Source organism: Triturus cristatus, chromosome 6 (genome assembly GCF_964204655.1).
Source record: "Triturus cristatus chromosome 6, aTriCri1.1, whole genome shotgun sequence".
Taxonomy (NCBI): Eukaryota; Metazoa; Chordata; class Amphibia; order Caudata; family Salamandridae; genus Triturus; species Triturus cristatus.
In genome coordinates this window covers 1,469,120,750-1,469,143,215 of record NC_140589.1, presented here as the reverse complement: position 1 = coordinate 1,469,143,215, position 22,466 = coordinate 1,469,120,750, and the positions used below count along the sequence as shown (strand labels likewise).

Genomic DNA, 22,466 nt, shown 5'->3' with positions numbered 1-22,466 from the left:
ACATGGGCAAATAAGTGTCTAAATACAGTATTAGCATCAGCAGAGGATTGCGGTCGCGTGAGTTATAGTTGCCTGCACTAACTATAACGGGGGAATTTCATTGGTTTTTTACGAGTGAAATGTACAGCTAACTATAACATGTGTGAAACCTATGGTTTTTTCAGTGAATTTGCAAGGTTTTTTAAATGCTAATTCCTAACTATAACGTGTGTGAAACCTATGGTTTTTTCAGTGAATATATATATATATATATATATATATATATATATATATATATATATATATATATATATATATATATATATATATTTCTGTATGCTCCGGGATCCTGCACATGGGCGGGGATTATTCAGTGCTAATGACTATTGATGAGTATCCCCTGGAAGAGAAACAGAGTGCTACTATAGATGGTATTCGTCCAAGGAGGCGGTGGTTTGCCGATGACTTTAATAAGTATACCCCTGGAAGAGAACTGGGATTACAGGTAAGTAATTTATCCTTCTCTTCCAGGGAATACTCATCAATAGTCATAAGCACTGAATAGAATAGCAAGCTCCCCAGAATCCTGTGAACACCAGTATAGCTAGTACACTGTGAGGGTAAGTATACCCAAACAGATTCCTTAAAGAGGCAGGCCCAAACTGAGCATCCGCCTGAGTATCAGAATCTAAACAATAGTGGCGAGTAAAAGTGTGTACCGATCGCCATGTAGCAGCTTTACATATTTCTGCAATGTGTATGTTTCCGAGCAATATCGTAGTGGAGGCCTTCCCTTTGGTGCAATCAGCCTTTAGTCTACTAAGGAGTTGCTTCTTAGGAAACTGGTAAGAGAAGGTAATACATGACACTATCCATATACAGATGGATTGCTTAGAGGAAGGAAGACCAGTGCGCATCGGACAATGACTCATGATTCACAAAGAGACAGCCCGACTTTCTTATGCTCTTGGTTTTATCCAGGTAGAATTTTAGACCCTCTTTTGAGGTCAAGAGAATGCAACACCCTATCAAGAGGGGTAGAAGGGTTCGGAAAAAAGGTGGGGAGAGTAATTGACTGATTAATATGAAAATCTGAAACAACCTTAGGCAGAAAACTAGGGTGGGTTCTCAGGACAACTCTGTTAGCATGGAAGATGAGATAAGGTTCTTTAGAACATAGCGCCTGGATCTCGCTCACTCTACGAGCAGAGGTAACTGCCACTAAGAAAGCAGCCTTCCTCATCAGGTGCTGGAGAGATGTTTTATGAATGGGTACAAAGGGAGGACCCATCAATTTAGAAAGGACTACATTAAGTACCCAAGGAGGAGAAGGAGACCTAAATCGGAGGATAGTCCTTTTTAGCCCTTCAAGGAAGTCCTTAACTACTAGCATCTGAAAAAAATAAACCTGTATGGGAGATTTCTATAAGCTATAATGGCCACCAAGTGCACTTTCATAGAAGTGAACTGGAGGTCTCATTTGGCTGTACAACATAGGTAGAAGCGCTTCCATTTGACAGCGTACGACTTCCTCATAGATGGTCTCCTCGCTTCTTTCAGAATATTCATACAGTCTGGCGAGAGACCTAGATGTCCATATTGGAGGAGCTCAGGAGCCATGCCATTAATCTCAGAGACTGAAGGTTGGGGTGGAACACCCTCTCTCTGATCTTGGATAGTAGGGCCGGATGGCACAGTAACCTCCTGTGTGGTGTCTCTTAGAGGTGAAGAAGGTCAAGATACCAGCATGGGCGAGGCAACTCTGGTACGATCAGGATCATCTTTGTCTTTGGAACTGTAGAGTTTGTTGGTCACCAGTAATGTCTCTGACCTATTGATCAAAGCACATTCCCTCTGGAGCCTGGTTGGGGATACTTGGATGTGAAGGTGTGCTACTTTGCATTTGCTGCATCCGCAAAGAGATCGATCTCTGGAGAACCCCATAGTTGAAAAATGTCCTGTGCGACTTTGTCGTTTAGCACCCAGTAGTGCGCTTTGATAAAGTTGCAGCTTGGGGCGTCCGCATGCATATTGAGAACGCCTGTGGGGTGGGTCGCAGATATGGTCAGCTTCCTCACCAGTAGCCATTTCCAGATAGCTATGGCCTCCTACGACAGATGTCTTGACCTGGTTCCTCCCTGTTTGTTCAGGTAGTACATGGTTGTGGTATTGTCCGTCTGAACTAACAGGGAACGTGCCTTGATGGAAGGGAAGAATGACTTGAGCGCCAGGTGTACAGCTCTTAGTTCCAACATATGGATATGGTATTCCTTCTCCGTTTCTGACCACATACCCTGAACCTGGAGAGGACCCATGACGGCTTCCCATACCTAGAGGGAGGCTTCTCTGACAAGTGTCTGGCTGGGATGTTCCTGATGGAAGGGGACTCCTTGCAGCAAATGATGACGTTGCACCCACCATTTCAGGGAGTCTTTCACTATCTGAGGAACAATTATGGTGTCAGCTCAGCGGTTGGAGATCGGAGAGCATTGATCCTCTAATGCCTGCTGAAGAGGTCTCATCAGCAGCCTGACAATGGGAACGATGAAGATGCAGAAAACCATGGAGCCCAGTAGAAAGGATACTTGTCCTCTGAAGGACACACTCTTGCATCTGTGGGATCCAGACCCGCACCCAAGTAGTGGATTTTCTGAGTTGGATTGAGAATGGACTTTTTGTAGTTGACGCACAGCCCCACACTCGAATGCAAGACTGCAGGCATTCTTGTAGTAGACTTGGCGACACGCTCTTGAGCAACCAGTCGTCCAGATATGGATAGACGAAGGCTTTGGCTTTCGCAGAAAAGGCGCTACCACTGCCATGTATTTTGATAACATGTGGAGGGCTGACTTGAGTCAGAAAGGAAGGACTTTGTACTGAAGTGCTCTGACGCCACCTGGAACCGTAGACATTTCTGATGTTTTCAGGAAATCGGTATATGACAGTAAGCGTCCTGAAGGTCTATGGAGCACATCCAGTCTCCTTGATGCAGAAGGGGAACAATTTGATGTAGTGCCAACATCCTGAACCTTGATTTGCAGATAAACTTGTTTAAGAGTCTGAGATCGATTATAGGTCTGTACTCCCTGGCTGGACCTTTCTTTAAAAACAGGAAGTAGCAGGAGTAGATCCTCTGCCAATGTGACCAGGGAACTTTTTCGATGGCATGTTTTTGCAACAGGATGGCTACCTCTGCCTGAAGCAGCTCTTGTTGATGAACCGATGATTTCCGAGGTGGGACTGCCGGCGAAGGGGACTTGAATCTAATTGAGTGCCCATTCTGCACAATATTGAGCACCCACTTGTCCTCTGTGATTTTGTGCCACTCGTCCAAATGTGTCATGATACTTCCCCCCCACCAGATTGGGAAACAGAGCTGGGGGAAGCAAGCTCTCATTATTTTGTCTGCTGCTTAGCAGATGAAGCTGATTGCTGGGAAGCTCCTCGTCCCCATCTGGGTCGATGCTGATGAAAATGGGACTTGGGCTAATGATGTTGTTGTGAAGCCCAGTGAGGGTTTTGAACCCTCTGTTGGTATTGGCGACAGTCGTAAAAACGGTATCGGCGTCTAAAGTCCTTGTGTTTCTCCATGCCCCCAGCCTTCAAGGCGTTGAGCTCGGACTTCATTCTGGTCATCTCATCATTGGCATGAGTGACGAAAAGTGAAGTTCCGCTGAAGGGCAGGTTCAGAATCCTGTGTTGGGCCTCCGGTTTCAGATCCGTAAGCTGAAACCAAGAGGAGCGCCTTGCGCAGATGCCTTGTGAGTCCACCAGATCCGAAGGATCGGTTGCTGCACTTATTACCTGGATCGCTACCAATCCTCCTTCCTGGAGGATTTCCTGGAAATCGTGCCTATCTTCTTTTGGCTGTTTTTCCGTAAATCTTGAGAGAGAGTCCCTTAGTGCTCTATCATATCACCCTAGAAGTGCGGAGGCGCTGGCAACCTTCATATAGGAAGCAGAGGTGGCACACATCCTTTTCCCAAGGGAATCAATCAGCCTACTGTCTTTGTCGGGTGGAACTGTGGAAGTGGATGCCCCTTGGTGTGCTTTTCTTGCTGCCAACAATATGACTGAGCCCAGTAGAGGATCGGAACTCAGAAAAAGTGGATCCTGGTCTGGAGCTTTGTACTTTTTGGTAACGCGTGGAGGCTCTGGCCCTATTTTTTTTTTTTAACTCTTTTTATTAGTGGATAGAAGTCACATGTCAGCAACAAAGTCAACAGCATGTCATTACATTGTATCAGTGTACACACAGCCGCAGCTTGTCTCTCACAGTCGCTGTATGGAAACATTTATCACTTCGACTCTCTCACCCCACCCCCATGAATCCCCCTGTCAAGCATTTGACATCTGGGTACTACCGGTATACAGATCTGGCCCCTGTGCGTGTTCCAGCCACCCCCAGATCTGCGTACATTTTTTAGGGCAACCTCTATGTTCATAAATGTGTTTTTCCGCTATCATCGACCAATCCATGTCCCTCTCCCATTCAGCCAGGGTGGGTGGATCCACTATTCCCCATTTCCGTGCTACGTTTTGTTTTGCAATAGCAAAGACCAGAGTTACTCAAATTTGTTGTTTGCTACTAAGGTCTGTTTGTCTCCATATATTTAAGAGACATAGTTGTGGTGTGTGTTGGGAGTTCTTTCCCACAGACCGTCTGTAATTGTCTTGCCACAGTTTGCCAATATTCCTGAATAATGGGTCAGTCCCATACTATCTGATAGAATGTGCCTTCCTGTCTGCATTGTCTATTACAACAGGGGTCTGCTTGTCTTTTGATGTTTGCCAGTGTGACACATTAAAAGTATGTTCTATGGAGAACCTTCAGTTGGATTAGTCTTAGTTTTGCGGTTATGGCCACTTCCTTCAGAGATGCCAGCGCCTCCTGCCAGTCCTCATCTTCCAATATTCCTATGTTATTTTGCCATTTCTCACATAAGGTCTGAGTGGGGTCAGGCATATTATTAAGTAGTTTCTTATACCTCAGGGAGATCGGCTTGGTATCTATGCGATCGTTTAGGAGTCTGTCCTCCAATGGTGTTGCCTCTGGAAGGACTGTGTCTTGCAGGATGGCTGATTTGAGAGCGTGAATTGATCTGGAGGTATTTGAATGTCTCGGAGTCAGCCATCTCGAAGTCCTCTTGTAATTTGGTAAATGGTTTCACATTTGCCTTTTAACCACAGGTCCCCAGCCCTCGAGACGCCGATTATGTCCCATTTGTGTAACCCGGAACATCGGCTCAAACCACCAAGACACTCCACATCCCATTGTGGTGTGGACTGCGTAATCTTGTTCTGCCACCCTAGTTTCCTTGTGACTTTGTGCCAGAGGGCCACTGTTTGGTGTGTAGAGCCGGTGAGTGTTTGTTTCAGTGGGTTCGTATGCAGCGCCTGATTGTGGCCTCTCGGGCCCATGAGCATTTTATCCACGTGATAAGCAGGGTCAGATTGGGAGCCGTAGATCCACTGATAAATTACGGCAAGCTGACTGGTCCAGTAGTACGTGTGGATATCTGGAAGAGCTATTCCGCCATCGTACCACCCCCTGACCAGTTTTTGAGTGGCTATTCGTGGGGGCTTCCCGTCCCACAGCAGCGCGCTGACTTCCGCTTCTATCTTGACAAAGTAGGAGTCTGGGAGCAGATAGGGAGTATTTTCCAGGACATATTTGGTAATGCCATCATCCTAAAGAGAGCAGCTCGTCCCAGTAGAGACAGCGGCAGTGTCCTCCAGTGTTGGACATCTTTCTGTAACCTTCCTAAGGGGCCTAGCAGGTTTTGAATGTAGAACTGAACAGGATCTCGGGAAACCGGAAGGTGTCTTCTACCATTGTTAAAGTACATCCCAGGGGAAGCTTGGGTTGGGGGCCATACAGGATGTAAAGCACCAATTTGCACCAGTTTATAGTATATCCTGAGTATTTACGGAAATTGGTAAAGATTTGGAGGACCCGGTTAATGGAAGCGCTAGGTGATGCCTTATAGAGTAATATATCGTCAACGTATAGCGAGAGTCTATCCTCCAATTCCATTGTCCATTTAAGATCACAGATCAGGGGATTCTTCCTTATCCAGGCCGCCAATGGCTCAAGCATTAGTGTAAAGATCAGGGGTGACAAGGGGCATCCTTGCCGGGTTCCTCTGTTGAGGGAAAAGGTGAGCGAGGTGTGCCCATTTACCACTACTTGTGCTAAGGGGTTGGTGTAGAGCAGTTTAATCCAGGCGATATATTGTGGACCAAAACCGATCTGTTCCAGTACCACGTAGAGATAGGGCCATTCGATGGTGTCAAACGCCATCTGCACATCCAGTGATAGTATTACTGCATCTTCTCTTATGAACCCACTTCTGCCGATAACACCATGCAAGCATCGGAGGTTTAAAGCCGTGTTCCTCCCCGGCATGAAGCCCGACTGGTCTGGGTGCACTAATTTCGTGATGAGTGGTAGTAGTCTGTTAGCGAATACTTTGGCTAATATCTTTACTTCGTTGTTAAGCAGTAATATGGGGCGATATGAACTACACAGTTCAGCCTCCTTACCCTGTTTGTGAATGACTACTATAGTGGCTAGTCTCTGATCATTCTGGAGGCTTCTCTGTCATTTACTTTCTTGGTAAATCTGACGTAGGTAGGGTGCAATAGTCGATACTGTCAGTTTGAATAGGTCTATTGAGAGGCCACTAGGTCTCATTGCATTCCCCGATTGAATAGTGTTAATTGCGCCTATAATTTCCTTGTCAGTGACTTCACTATTGAGTGTATCGGCCTCCTCTGGTGACAGAGACAGTAAACGCATGTCCGAGAGCAACTCTTTGGAGTCATTAAGCGTTGTGGTGGACGAGGAGGAATCCAGTCTAGAGTAGCATTGTGCAAATAGTTCAGCTATTTTTTGTGGGTCTTTAATAATCTCATCTTTCTCGTTTCTGAGACATGTTACCCATTTGTCTCCTTTTTCCCTCCTGTCCAACCATGCCAGCAGTTTCCCCGCTCTGACTCCTGTCTCGTATAGTCTGTGATATAATGCCAGATGACTACTTTTTGACTGCTCTGTCGCCAAGTTTTTGTACTCTAGTCGCTTGAGTTCTAATGCGTGTGAGATCTCTTCCAAATAAGGATCTGTTTGTAGTGTTTCTAATTCACAGATCTGTTTCTCTAGTTGTGTTGTTGCTTCCTGTGTATCCATTTTATGCCCAGCTGTCAGGGATAGTGCTTATCCCTTAATGACTGTTTGTAGGCTTCCCATAGTGTTTGGTGAGAGTGTACGGAGCCTTTATTTTCATTAAAATAGAATTTGTGTATGGATTAGGTGTTCACGTGTGTGTGGAATTTTAAGATATCGGGGATGTAGAGTGATCCCAGCGTGCCGAACCGGTGTGTCCAATGTGAAGCGGGTCGTGAGTGGAGAGTGGTCCGATATTCCCCATGTTAATTGTCTGACTTCATGAAAGGAGGAAAGTTGGTCTGGCCAAGCCAGTATATACAAAGCTATATAGAAAGCTTATGCACCAGCCTACCTCAAGATGACACACTTGAGGTTCTCCGTACCTCTCTTGACAACACTGAATGGAATTACAGAACACCAAAGTCATTCATCCTATAATGTGCTGAATTAGCATTAAAGGACAACTTTTTTGAATCTGAAGGTACTCTCTTTTTACAACAATACGGAACTTCAATGGGCAGCACGTTCGCGCCGAGCGTGGCCGGACTGTATGTGTCAAATTTTGAAGGACTACACATTCTGAACCCCCAGTCTCCATTTTGTAAGGACATACATTCTACAAGAGATACATAGATGATGTCTTCCTAATCTGGACAAACACTGAAAAAAGACTACTAGATTTTCTTAACTGGATCAACACCCTTGACCCCAACTTAAAATTCACACACGCTATAAGCCGAGAGAGCATCACCTTCTTGGATCTGGACATAGAGGCACAGAAAGGTGGCCTTACTACTAAGACCCATTTCAAACCTACTGCAAAGAACTCTCTTCTACGCTTCGAAAGTTTTCACCCCAGATCATTGGGAGAAAATTTACCCTATGGTCAATATCTCAGAGTAAGACGCAATTGCAGTGAAGTCAAAGATTTTAAAACACAGTCAGATTCACTAACAACAAAACTGAAGAACAGAGGTTATCCCAATAATATCCTCAAAAAAGCTCAAAAGAGAGCAAGAAATCAGAATCGGGAAAGCCTACTAGAAAATAAAGAGCACACAGAATACACCATCCCCTTAATCTGTGTGACAACGTATAACTCAATCTCAAATAAAGTCGCCAAAATGATCCAGAGAAATTGGAAAATCATGACTTCAGGCAAACTACAATGGGAAAAACCACTATTCTCCTACAGAAGATCACAAAACTTGCGAGACAGTCTAGTATCCACACGCCCCAAGAAACTGACTACAACCAATAACACAGTGCTTAATGCATGGGGTCTACCGAATGTCACAGGCCACTTTCCATAGGACAATTGTAGCGTCTGTCATTTAACCAAAACTACAAAAACCCTACACCTGGAGCAAGGAAAAATATGGAATATCAGGAGACACCAACTGTAATTCAGCCAACGTGGTCTATTTATTCACATGTCCGTGCCAACTGAGGTACGTGGGTATGACCAGCCGCAAAATAAAGACCAGAATATGCGAACATCCTAGCAACACCGGATATAAGCGAAATACCACAAAACTGACCGATCATAACCTAAATGCGGGACACACGACCAATGACATGACCTAGGTGGTCATTGAACAACTAGACGCACATACCGGAAATATACAAGATCAGTTTTTGGAAAAAGAGCAACGCTGGGTGTACAGACTATCTACTCACACCAAGGGTCTTAAAGACAATGTGCCATGGAACAGCATACAGCTAAAATAATTACATTACTTTAATTGGTCAAGTGAGTGGCGTTACACTAGGCAATAAACTCCACATCAGAGTATAATGCTTTCTCTTTATAGGCCCCCCTAGATAACAGACATATCAAAGGGATCCTAGATAAACACAATATCAGAGTATCTTGCACATATGCATCTCTTTAGAACGCATCGGAGGTATAGCCCATACACAATTACGCTACAACCAATATGTATGTTAACAATGCCAACTAGCTCAGCATATATCCAGCCCACTGTAAAATCAGCCTGATAATAGTGCCCCTTGAATGCACAGCTATTTGGCCATAGCATTCATGTAACCAGCGCTGTAATTAATGTTAATGTTAGTGCCCCACGAAGGCGCAATAGGTCTTTTACAGTGTTTTTTAGTGTTTATCAGACCAGCCCTCTAACAATAGGCACCTCAAATTCCTCATATTAAGCCACAGAGAACGTTAGGACAGCGCACTATATCCAGGAACGGACGCTTTAATAACAGGCGCCTTTACACGCATGTGCATCCTCACACCTAGCCACAGGCAGCGCAAGGTTAGCGCACCAGTTTCAGGAACTTGCGAGTCTTGCAGTTCCGTTCACGTGATGATGCAACCACTTCCTCCTTCGTCCTACTTCTAGCAGTTAGACCCTCAGCACACCGCAAACGGCGGGACCCGATCGTCAACGTAAGTCAAAATGACTAATATCCCTAGACAAAACGTGAGTACAAGCGCCCGCGGGCTATACGCAGGAGCCGCAATGCGATTCAGTACTTTACCGCAACCGCTGTCTTGGCCATTTTACTCCTTCTTTAGGGTCAGAATTGGGTGTAGCATTGATTGATCGGATCCATGAGGCAATTTTCAAACAGAGTCAAAGTGAGGCTGCATTTATGTTGTCAGTCATATATGTTGTCAGTCACTATGTCTTTTGAGTCTGTGTTACTTGTATTCTCTTGATAAATATCACGCGCAACCACTAGATACTTAATTTTAAAATACTCACCATATGTGCCATAACGCGAAACATTTGTAGACTATAAATAGTCCACCATTGCTCCAAAACGCAAAAGTCTTCGAGTTCCATTAATCTTTGGATTTGCATTTAAGTAGGCACCACCGGGGCACATTGTAACCACGCATGGTTATTTTTTTTAGATAGCCATCATGCATGCCTCCACCCAGTCACATGCATGATGCAATCATCTCAACCTTCTCTGCTACCCTTCGCATGTATGAGCGTTAATAAGTAAGACATACATGATAAAACAAACATGTCGTATTGTACTTGTACCTAATACCTCTTTCCTTTACAGGTACTCCCTACAGAGGATCTGTAAGTAACAAGATCCCACCACACTCACAGCACACTTTAGGGTGTGTGCTGATATTTGCACCACAGTAGCCCGTTATTTTGGGCCACACACGTAATTGGTCCTGACGAAAGCCTCTTGAACACACCTGAAGGCTGAAACTAGTAGACCTAAATCTTTAAGGGATACAGAGGTACATTTTAAAACCTCATGCTGATCCCGAAGATGTTTTTACTTATTTAGGTCCTATGACCCTTCCATTAAAACGTTTTACAAGGGTTATTCCTAGAGATATTTTTATCACATAATTGCACTTCACATACCACTTCACACTTCTCACACGAACAACCAGCTCCGCTGTAATTCAGGCGTGGAAGCACAGCTGGATTGCACTCGGTGATCCAGCTGGGCCCCGATAATGAAGCATGCCACCTACTAGGTAGGTGGGTGAGGGGTTTCCTAAAACAACTAACTGTTGTTTGCACTCCTTTTTCGAAGGTTGAGGTCAGAAACTACTACCTAAAACCTACTAAAGGACTTGTCCACTTTGGTTATTTGCAAGCCAGTATATAGTCAAACCGCGACTGACTGTTATGTGCACTGGAATGAAATGTGAAGTGTGACCTATTTGGGTTATGAATTCTCTAGACATTTGCTAGGCCCATAGCCACCAGGTATTCCGCAAGGGTGGAACCGCCACAAGGTATGTGTCTCGGGGAGGGGGGTGGTGGTTACGCTCACGTGTACTGCATAACACCATGTTCAGATCCCCTCCCACCATGTTGAGATCCCCTCCTAACATCAAGTCTCCCTTGGGCAGGTCTAATATTATTTTACTTAACTCCGAGAGGGTGGTTAAGTGGTCTACCCTCCCATGTGCCTGTAATGGCCGCAATTCTGCCCAATGAATAAAGATAGGATCCCTGTCCCCCTGGAGCCCGCACGGCATGGCTATTTAACGCCTAGCATTTATTCCCCATGAGATGGGTCTCCTGCAGGAATACTACATCTGGAATGTGTCGCTTAAGAAATTGGAAGATTATTCCTCTCTTCTGCTTATCTCCCAAACTGTGTACATTCCAGGACAGCAATCTGAGGGAGGAGGGACAGGCATCAGAAGCCGCTAAGTTTTGGTGTGTAGGCGTCATTTTCATTAAGCAAGAGGAGCCCAAGGGCAGGCCACCGGAATCGGTGGAAGAAGGCGTGATTGCTGTGGTGGCTGCGTGTGATTCAACATGTAGGCTGACTGAATGTGACTGAATGAAGCATTTCCGCACTAAAACTAACTCTAACAAAAAACATCCGCAAATGACAATTATGGTACAGTATTCTTCTCGGGTACGTAGAATGGAATCCCACCCACCCCCCCACCCTGCTAACCTGCCTGATGCTTTAGGAACTAACCGCCACCCCAACATGAACACCTGTCGGATCTCAAAAAGCAATTAACAGGGGGGAACCAGGACTTCAGATTCCGCAAACCCTAACCCTTCTCTCTTTACATTTTCAGAGTGATCGGGTATATATACACACTACAGCATTAGCATTACGTCCGGTAGTGATCAATAGTCCTCAGGGGACTTACTTGCTCAAGTTCAACAATCAATCCCTTTATTTTATTGGAGAGTCAAGCGCTAGTGGCTCTTGCCTGGATTCTTGGATATGCGTGGAGTTCCGCCTGCGCTCGACTCGGAGCCTGCTTGTGTTTTCACTAGTTGGTTGGGTTGGTTGCCCATCGGGCTAGAGTGTACCACCATACGCCTTCCCTCTGGCCACTCCCAGGTTTCCTCAGGGCTGGAGAAAAACCAGGTTTTACCTTCCGCTTCCACCCTCAATTTTGCAAAAAACAGCATTGAGTATTTGATGTCCTTATCTCCCAGCGTTTTTTTTACTTCAATAAAGTTGCGCCCCGCCGCTGACGCCTGATCTGGCACTGGCCCCGTCTCCTTAGTCTGCTTGTCGCCTTGGTTCTGGGCTTTGAGTCCACTTTGTCTCCTATCCCCCCCCGCTATTCCTGTGGATCGGTAGGGTCCTCCCCAGGGGAGCTCATACTGTTGCTTTGACTTTTGGCTGCCTTGTGGATTTGTTTGTCGTTCCTTATATAAAAATGGAACCGCCATGTGGGGGGTCCGGACGGTGTGGCCGCCAACGCTTCTTTCAACTCCTGTGACCTCTCTCACGCTGCAGCGACTGTTTACTGACTGTATTCTATGCTCATACTGTTTACTAGCGGCCGGCCCGAAGTTTGTAGGCCCATCTTTGTATATATCTTTTGAATTCTGTAATAAAGGTTTCAAAAAATAAAAAAAATAAAAAAAAAAAAAAGTTGCGCCTTTGTTTTTGCACATTTAGTGGTGAAGTCAGGAAAAAATTAGATGACGCTGTTGTCGATTTGGGCCGTAGGGGCCAAGCGTGCTCTTTGTAGTATTACGTCGCATTCACGCAAATTGAAGATATGCGCCAGAATAGGTCTTGGAGGGGCCCCTGGTCTTGGCCTTCTGCTTGGAACTCGGTGCGTCCTTTCAACTGGAAAATAGTTGGACAAGCCTCGGGCTGCAGACGTTTCAATTTGAGGTCTTCCACGAAAAGATCAGTGGCCAGGACTTCGTCACGCTCAGGAACGCCAATTATGCGCATGTTATTGCACCTAGATCGCCCTTTGTACTCGTCCAGTTTAGCTTCGAGTATTTTTGTCATGTTACTCAGGACTTTTACTTGTTGTTGGAGGGTCGAGGAGTCTGATTTCAGTGTTTGGGTTGTTTCTTCCACTTCTAAGACTCGGTCGCTCAGCTTGCGTAGATCCGCCCTCACCAGTGAGACTTCGGAAGCGATCGAATCTATGCGGGTTTCTAGTGATTGGTGAACTTTGGTGATGGCGGCCATGATATCCTTCAAAGTTGGTTCGTTTTTCTCCGCTGCTGGCTCTTGCGTGCTGGCATCCTCTTCTTGCCCTTTTTGTAGTGTGAACTTGTTTAGCTGGGTTTGGTGTGTACCCTGCCCTCCTTTGCTGGTCGACATGGCATGTCCACTGATCAGGCACTCCACGGGGTAACAGGGCAGAAGGTCGATCCACCAGGTACTCAACGCCGCCTGACCAGAGGGTTACTGTGCGGCCTGTCGGCTTTCCCCCAGCTGGGTCATACCCCCACTTCAGGCTCTCGCTTGGCATCTGAGGTATTGCCCAGTGACTCGGGCATTCGTGAGAATTAGGAGGTGCGGCTGGATCAGGATGTTGTCCACGGCTTCCTCTTGTAGAGTACTTTTAACCTGGTCAAGGATTGATTTTTGCCTACCTGTGAGGAGGCTCTCTAAAGGTGTAGAGGCAATGGCGCGGCACCCCCAGTGTGAGGAGCTCTACTCTGCCTTAGTGCCTCAGCAATGGACGAGGGGGGCAGCACTCCCCATGACTTCCTCACTCGTTAGTTATCTCCACCCGCCAGCACAGGACAGTTCTGATGCCTGATTGTCTTCAGGCGGCCCGCACCACCACCTGCCGCACAGCGGTCCCGTCTACGTCCCAGCTGCATATCACCCGCAGATCATACACCAGTCCTCTTGTCAGGCCAGGCCACACCACTCTCACCTCTGAGTGTCAGCGGAAAGCCTGGACCACGCCACAGTCACCGTCAGGAGAGCTCACCCGGAGGAGACACGGATTCCAAAATCACGTATTTGGTATTTGTTGTATGTAGTATGTGATTGGCAGATTCTTACCCTCCAGTGGGTTCTGCATAGTTCCAAGCCACGCAGCCCCTCAATTCATTGCCAAGGTGGTGCAGCCCTCCACAGCAGGGCTGCCGTGTGAAATATGTGAACCAAGTTGCCCCAAAATAGCGAGGACGCACTCGACTGCAAATGAAACCATCCAGTTTTATTTAAAGGCAAACAAGCATCTGCATTCCAGTTCGAATTTTGCAGCCTGACGCATTTCGAGGCTCCTGCCTCTTACTCATAGGCAAATGCTGGAAACTTCACAGAGGCTCCAATTACATTGTCTGTGTGGCTTGGAACTATGCCGAACCTGTAAAGCAGCACAGCAAATGAGGACAATACAAACCTGCTCTGCATTCCGAGGCCTACTGGAGGGTGAAAATTCTATTTTTTTTAAAAGATATGGAGACCCAACAGAACACACTGGAGGGTAAGAATCTGCCAATTACATACTACAAATACCAACATGCATCACTGAATCGAACTCACTTGAGAGGCCCACTGGGGGACAGGTTCAATTAACAGCATACAAATGACGATGTAATTGGAGCCTCTGTGAAGTTTTCAGCATTGCCTGTGAGTAAGAGGCAGGAGCCTCGAAATGGCCAAGCTGCAAAATTTGAACTGGAATGCAGATGCTTGTTTGCCTTTAAATAAAACCAGATGGTTTCATTTGCAGTCGAGTGCGTCCTCGCTATTTTGGGGCAACTTGATATGTATATATATATATATGTATGTATATATATATATATATATATATATATATATATATATATATATATATATATATATATATATATATATATATATAACCAGATGGTTTCATTTGCAGTCGAGTGCGTCCTCACTATTTTGGGGCAACTTGAGATATATATATATATATATATATATATACACATATACATGTTAGACGGTACTGCGTACTAGATTTGAGTTAAACCTACATTAATATATATGTATATGCTCTGGAATCCGCGCACAAGGACGGGACTATTCAGTGCTTATGACTTTGATGAGTATCCCCTGTAAGAGAACCTACATTTACGTATAGCTCCCTTGATGTTCTGCTCACCATAAGGACATGACATGCACTGTCACCACCCGAGTGACTGAAGCTCCTGCTCACCCTCAATTCTCACAGAGGGCAATGGGGGAGGACATATGCTTCAGGTGAATTGCTCAGTTTAGGTCCCTGAGCCTCACGCTCATTCTCAGGTTCCTGAGGTTCATGCTTACTCTTAGTTGTTCGATACCTTGCTCACTCTTATGATGTCTTCAAGGCTCCTGCTTGTCCTAATGGCTCATGCCTGCCTGGGGTGCCAAATCCCCTGCTCACTATCATTTACCTGTGGCTCCTGGCCATGCTCAAGTGCCCAGAGGTTTCTTCACAGGGACATTGATCAATAAAGCTCTTTCTCGCCTTAGGCCCCTGCGGCACATGCTTATCCTCAAGTTGCTTAATCTCCTTCTGAGTTTCACCCAAGACGTTCTTGCTTACCTTCGTATCACTGATCTTCCTTGACACCCTGAGATTTTCTCAGGCTTCTGTCCATCCTTAGGTAGTTGGAAAACTCCCTGTTAAATCTGAGGCGTTCAGTAGCTAGACACATCCCCGTCTTTCATGGACCCTTTTGGTTGCCTCACAGAAGTTTCTCTGAATGTGATGTCTTGGGGTCTAACACAGCTTGGTACTTGATGACTTTTATACTGTGCAGAAGGAGCATGATCTGAATATGCTTGACATGTTGCAGGAAATCATGTCGACTACAGCCTATCTGTATGAACAGATCTTCACTCCTTCTGCTAGTGTTTATCCCTCTCGCTCCTTTCTTTATACTTGTATTTCACCTGCATTCTCACCAGCGCATTTATTGGATTTTTTTATATTTATATATATATCTGTCAATCTTTCATACCCACATTTCATTCTTAGTCTCCCTGCATCTACCTTGCTTTCATTCTGCAAATCCCTCAATCTAATTGAATACTCTCCTTTATCATTCTCCCTCTAATTCTTTCCCCTCTAACTTTTCCATCTGTTTTTACCATCTCTCTCTCCTTAGTTGCTCTGATTTTTTTTATTTACATCACCTCTGCACTATTTCCCCCTCTCTTAAGTCTATAAATTCCCCCGTCTCACACATACACTCTATCCTTTGTTCTTTTTCGACCTTCTGTGTCCTTTTGCCCGCTCTCGCAATTTCTATTGCTTCAGAGTTTTACTTTCGTTCTTTTTCCGGTCTTGAAAATTCTCCCCTTCTTCAAATGTGTTTTCTCGTGTCAGTCACGCTCCTATCTCTCTAGCCGTTGAACTTGTTTGTGTCCCACGTCTCATATTATATTTCGTTGTGTCCCATTTACTGAATTGCTGCTGTCAGTAACAACCTGATTTATCAAACCTTGACATTTGCAGAAGACCATTCTCTGTACACATTAAAGAGATTTCCGTCCTTCTGAGTGCTTTCAGTTCTGCACACTTATAAATGGTATTCAGGGAAGTGGAGGGACTTTTTTCTAACTTTAGTAGAAGACAGATCAAAAGTCTGATTAAGGAAAGTCGGCCCATGTATGTGGACCTGCTTTTCCAATTCCGAATGGCCTTGGGTGGGCCAGGATCTTCCTTGTATGGGCCTGGCCGACCCTCTATAAACGGGCCTGGTCCCAAACATGTGTTAAAAGACACAAAAGCCCCGATTTCGAGTTTGACGAAGGACTACTCTATCACAAATTGCCTGGAGGGCCTGTGCACCCTTTATTACGATTTCCATAGAATATTGTGCACTTCCAATAGGGCAGAAGGGGCATTTGTCACGTTTGCGATAGGGCAACCATCAAATTCTAAATCAGGCCAATGTATCTTACTATAGCTGTGATATTTCAGCACTTGAGTACTAAAGATTGTGGAAGACCTGTAAAATGTGTTTTATGTGAATTTGTAAAATCAGGGTTCAAAGGCTGTGAACTTATTTTGAAACTACGTTGCTTCTGGCAAACTCTTCTAGCTGTCAGAGTTGGAGAAGAGCCTCTTTCATTAAAGTGCGCTGAAATATGGGAAACCATCGAATGTTATTGTATTGATGATGGAAGAGCACTGAAGTACACTTAAGGGAAATGAAGTGCCGATCTCATCAACATTAGCTGACTTTCCCTCCCAGGAGTAGACTCTTTCCTTCAAGAAAGACGCACCACAGAAAACACAACGTCAGACAAGAACGACTTGAAAACGAGCAGTGCATGTAAATTTCGCCACAGCTGTATCTGTCAGTCACCTGAGCAGGTGGTGGAAGAAGCGTCTTGCGTATCTGCTGATTGGGTCTCGGTACTCCAGCACGGTGGTGTCGGAAAGGGGTTTCGTTGGCGCGTAAAACGCCCCGAGGCTCGCCTCCAGCTGAGCTGTGAAATTCAAAGACAAGAGTTTGCAAACCGTATATTACAATCAGGAGAGAGGCCCGTGGGGAGGAGGGAAGCAGGGCTCTGGGTATGAGGTTACACAAATACACATGAAATACGAGTTCGATGTCAGAATGAGAACATTCAAATGACAACTGATTTCTTCTTAAATCATCACATTAGATTTCAACAAGTGTCAAAGAGGAAAGAGTATATGCGGAACCAGGTACCTTTCATACGCACATAATTAAAATAATGGCTCACCGGAGTGAAGCAGATGGATCGGGTTTTTCCAGTAAAGTGATGTCCCCAATTAACTTGGCTTATGTTTTCTGCCACTTAAACGCAGAAAATAAATGCCACCATTCGCCTGTAACCCGTGAGTCAATAAGATAGAACACGAAGGCTTTTAAACGCCTCACCTGCTAAGTGTGAATATCTCTGTGCCGTCATACTTGGATCAACAGGGTCTGGTCAATCAAGAAAACAGAGCAATGCATCTCTCGAGCGAATCTTGACAAGTCACGTCAAGGAAGGGGTACGGGGATCCCAAGAGTCAAGACCCGATCTACTTATATTTGGGGAGGGGTGGGGCCCCCGCCTTAAAGTGATTTCTACCCCAGGCACCCCTCAACTCCCCAGGTGCGACTGCATGAATGAAGGGATCCTGGGGCCCCATTGCTGGGAACCCGAAGCATAATGAGGGGGTGGGGGCGTGAGATGTGGGGGTGGGGGCATGCCAGGTACCATCCACATTGCGGAGTGCCCTCCAACCCCCTGTTATTGGGGGTACACCGCACATGTGCTCCTTGCTCTGATGGAGTAGGCAGGAAGGTGCCGGCTTCCACACCGGCATGGATGGTTCTGGTCAGGTGGGGAGCCGGTTGGGCAGCACAGTTGTAGGTTCCCCTACCATTAGCTAAAGAAACAAGCATTTGCAATGCAATAGGTCTCGCATTTGTTAAAGTTATAGCTGTTGGTGTTGAAAATGAGAGTTTTTAACTTTTTTTATTTTTTTTTATTTGCAGTTGAGTAATTATATTTGCATAGTGCTATTGACATTGGTATAAAAAAGAAAAACTAAAAAAAAATATTGACATTTTTATCGCCAATAGCTCTTACTTTAACAAATGCGAGACTTATAGCATTGCAAATGCGAGACTTATAGCATTGCAAATGCTTCTTTCCGAGCCATGCTACAGGGTCCAGTACCATATGTGGCTAAAAGATACGAATGGATTTGCAACACAAATATGTTATAGGTATTTAAGTGTAAAAATAATGTAACTGCCTATTTATAAAACAACGCACAGAAAAGCAATATATAGTGTAACCTAAATGGTTAGTATAACACAGATGACTTTTAGTACTGGGTGTTATAAAAGACAAACAGCATATTATAGAACAAGCACATAATACAGCACACCCAAAACCAACATTGCACAGAATATAGAAATAATATATATATAAATACACTAGAGTAGACATAAGTTTTATTTTAGCAAAGACACAGTATATAACAGAACTAGGATGAAAAAAACATTGGCAAAAATAAAGGGAGAAAGGTGCCAACTTTGAAGCTGGGGATTAAAGTTTGAGTATTGCCGTGGTCCCAACATCCTATGATACTGGGCAAATAAATTAGCTTCCTTATATGTAAAAACATATGTTATGGTCTTAACTGCTGCTATTTTAATTCAATTTACTATGTTTGGGAGATTATTTTGCTATAACCCCTTCGCTGCTAGGCCTTCCCCCCCACCGTGCCAAGCCTTTTTTTTGGCTATTTGGGGTAGTTTGCGCTTAGGCCCCTGTAACTTTTTGACCACACAAGGTATCCACGCCAAATTTGCGTCCTTTTTTTACAACATCATGGGGATTCTAAAGGTACCCAGGGTTTGTGGATTCCCCTGGAGGGGACCCAGGAATTAGCCAAGATACAGGTACATTTTTTACGGGGAAAATGGGAAAAAAGTGCTTCAGATGAAAGCGTCTGATTTTTCCCCTGCAAATGGTATAAAAAAAGTGGTTGTGGTGCTGAAATCAACATCTTCCCACCTTTCAGGGACAAGCAGACTTTTGTCAGAAAACCAACCGTTTTTTTTACACAGTTATGGCATTTTTCTGGGACATAGCCTATTATTGCTATTTTTGTGCTTTCAACCTCTTTCTAGTTAATGGGTAAAATGGGTATGAAAGCAATAATGGATCCTGGAAAGCTATACATTTTAGAAAAGTAGACAAAATTCTGAATTCAGCAAGGGGTCAATTGTGTAGATCCTTCAAGGTTTCTTTATAGAAACTAACCGTTGAATATAGGAAAAATTGAAAATTCGTCCAAAAAAACAAATTTTCCTACATTTCTACAGGGGAAAGTTCTGGAATTTGCATGGATCCACAACATTTCCCCCACCCCGCGTTCCCCAAAGTCGTCCGAGAAAAATGGTACCTCACATGTGTGGGTAGACCTAGTGCCCACGACAGGAAACGGCCCAAAACGCAATGTGGATACACCACATTTTCGCAGTGAAAACTGACCCATTTTTTGCAAAGTGCCTAGCTCCAGATTTTGAACCCTAACTCTGCCAGCACCTAGGGAGACCTAGCAAACCTATACATTTTTGACAACTAGACACCCAGGGGAATCCAGGATGGGGTGACATGACTGGCTCTCACCAGGTTCTGTTACCCAGAATCCCTTACAATCCTAAACATTTTTAAAAAAAAAACCAACACATTTTCCTCACATTTCTGCGGTGGAAAGTTCTGGAATCTGCGTGGATCCAAAAAATTCCACCCACCCGCATTCCCCAAAGTCTTCAGAGAAAAATGGCACCTTGTATGTGTGGGTAGGCCTAGTGCCCACGATAGGAAACGTCCCAAAACGCAATATGGATACACCACATTTTCGCAGTGAAAATGGACCCTTTTTTTGCAAAGTGCCTAGCTCTAGATTTTGAACCCTAACTCTGCCAGCACCTAGAGAAACCTAGCACACCTATACATTTTTGACAACTAGACACCCAGGGGAATCCAGGATGGGGTAACATGACTGGACCTCATCAGGTTCTGTTACCCAGAAATCCTTGCAATCCTAAAAATGTGTATAAAAAAAAAACACATTTTCCTCATATTTCTGTGGTGAAAAGTTCTGGAATCTGTGTGGATCCACAAAAGTCCAACCACCCTGCGATCCCCCAACTCGTGCGTGAAAAATGGTACCTCGCTTGTGTGGGTAGGCCTAGTGCCCGTGACAGGAAACGGCCCAAAACACAACGTGGACACACCACATTTTCAGAGAGAAAACTGACACTTTTTTTGCAAAGTGCCTAGCTGTAGATTTTGAACCCTAGCTCTGCCGGCACCTAGGGAAACCTACACATTTTTGAAAACTAGACACCCAGGGGAATCCAGAATTGGGTGATCTGACTGGCTCTCACCAGGTTCTGTTACCCAGAATCCCTTGCAAACCTAAACATTTATAAACAAAAAAAAAACATTCCCTCCACATTTCTATGGTGCAAAGTTCTGGAATCTGTGTGTATCCACAAAATTCCACCCACCCCATGTCCTCCAAAGTCTTCCGAGAACAATGGTACCTCACTTGTGTGGGTAGGCCTAGTTCCCGCGACAGGACACGGCCCAAAACGCAACATGGACACAACACATTTTCACAGTGAAAACAGACCTTTTTTTGCAAAGTGCCTAGCTGTAGATTGTGAACCCTTACTCTGCCAGAATCTTTGGAAACCCAGCAAACCTATACAATTTTGAAATCTAGACACCCAGGGTAATCCAGTATTGAGTGACTTGACTGGCTCTCACCAGGTTCAAATGCCCAAAATCCCTTGCAAACCTAAACATTTTGAAAAAAAGAAACACATTTTCCTCACTTCTGTGGTGGAAAGTTCTGGAATCTGTGTGGATCCGCAAAATTTCCCCCACCCCGCGTTCCCCAAAGTCTTCTGATAAAAATGGTACCTCTCTTGTGTGGGTAGGCTTAGTGCCCGCGACAGGAAACGGCCCAAAACGCAACATAGACACACCACATTTTCGCAGTGAAAACTGACCCTTTTTTTGCAAAGTGCCTAGCTCCAGATTTTGAACCCTAACTCTGCCAGCACCTAGGAAAACCTAGCAAACCTATAAATTTTTGACAACTAGACACCCAGGGGAATCCAGGCTGGGGTGACATGACTGGCTCTCACCAGGTTCTGTTACCCAGAATCCCTTACAATCCTAAACATTTGTAAAAAGAAAAACACATTTTCCTCAAATTTCTGTGGTGAAAAGTTCTGGAATCTGTGTGGATCCACAAAATTCCAACCACCCTGCGATCCCCCAACTCGTGCGAGAAAAATTGTACCTCACTTGTGTGGGTAGGCCTATTGCCCGTGACAGGAAACGGCCCAAAACACAACGTAGATACAAAACATATTCACAGAGAAAACGGACCCTTTTTTTGCAAAGTGCCTAGCTGTAGATTTTGAACCCTAGCTCTGCCGGCACCTAGGGAAACCTATACATTTTTTAAAACTAGACACCAAGGGAAATCCAGAATGGGATGACTTTACTGGCTCTCACCAGGATGTGTTTCCCAGAATCCCTTGCAAGCCTAAAAATCTGTAAAAACAAAAAAAACACATTCCCCTCACATTTCTGTGGTGCAAAGTTCTGGAATCTGTGTGGATCCCCAAAATCCCACCCACCCCATGTTCTCCAAAGTCGCCCGAGAAAAATGGTACCTCACTGGTGCGGGTACGCCTAGTTCCTGCAACAGGAAATGGCCCAAAACGCAACATGGAGACACCACATTTTCACAGTGAAAACGGACCTTTTGTTTGCAAGATTTTGAACCCTAACTCTGCCAGCTCCTACGAAAACCTAGCAAACATCAACATTTTTGAAAACTAGACACCCAGGGGAATCCAGAATTGGGTGACTTGGCAGGCTCTCACCAGGCTCTATTGCCCAGAATCCCTTGCAAACCTAATAATTTGGGGAAAAAAACTAATTTTCCTCACATTTCTGTGGTGAAAAGTTCTGGAGTGTGTGTGGATCCACAAAATTCCCCCCACCCCGCGTTCCCCAAAGTATTCTGAGAAAAATGGTCCCTCTCTTGTGTGGGAAGTCCTAGTGCCCGCGACAGGAAACAGCCCAAAATCCATTGCAATCCTAA

The 22,466-nt window shown here is 44.9% G+C and overlaps 1 protein-coding gene across 5 annotated transcripts in view; it reads right to left on the bottom strand.

Annotated features, from left to right (window-relative positions):
- WDPCP (WD repeat containing planar cell polarity effector) overlaps positions 1-22,466 on the bottom strand; it is a 2,309,940-nt gene that overhangs the window by 986,486 nt on the left and 1,300,988 nt on the right. For all 5 annotated transcript variants that reach the window (XM_085612555.1, XM_085612557.1, XM_085612554.1 and 2 more), the window contains one exon: positions 17,167-17,290. In XM_085612555.1, the coding sequence (XP_085468681.1) occupies positions 17,167-17,290 (124 nt within the window). The remainder of the gene's footprint in view (positions 1-17,166; positions 17,291-22,466) is intronic.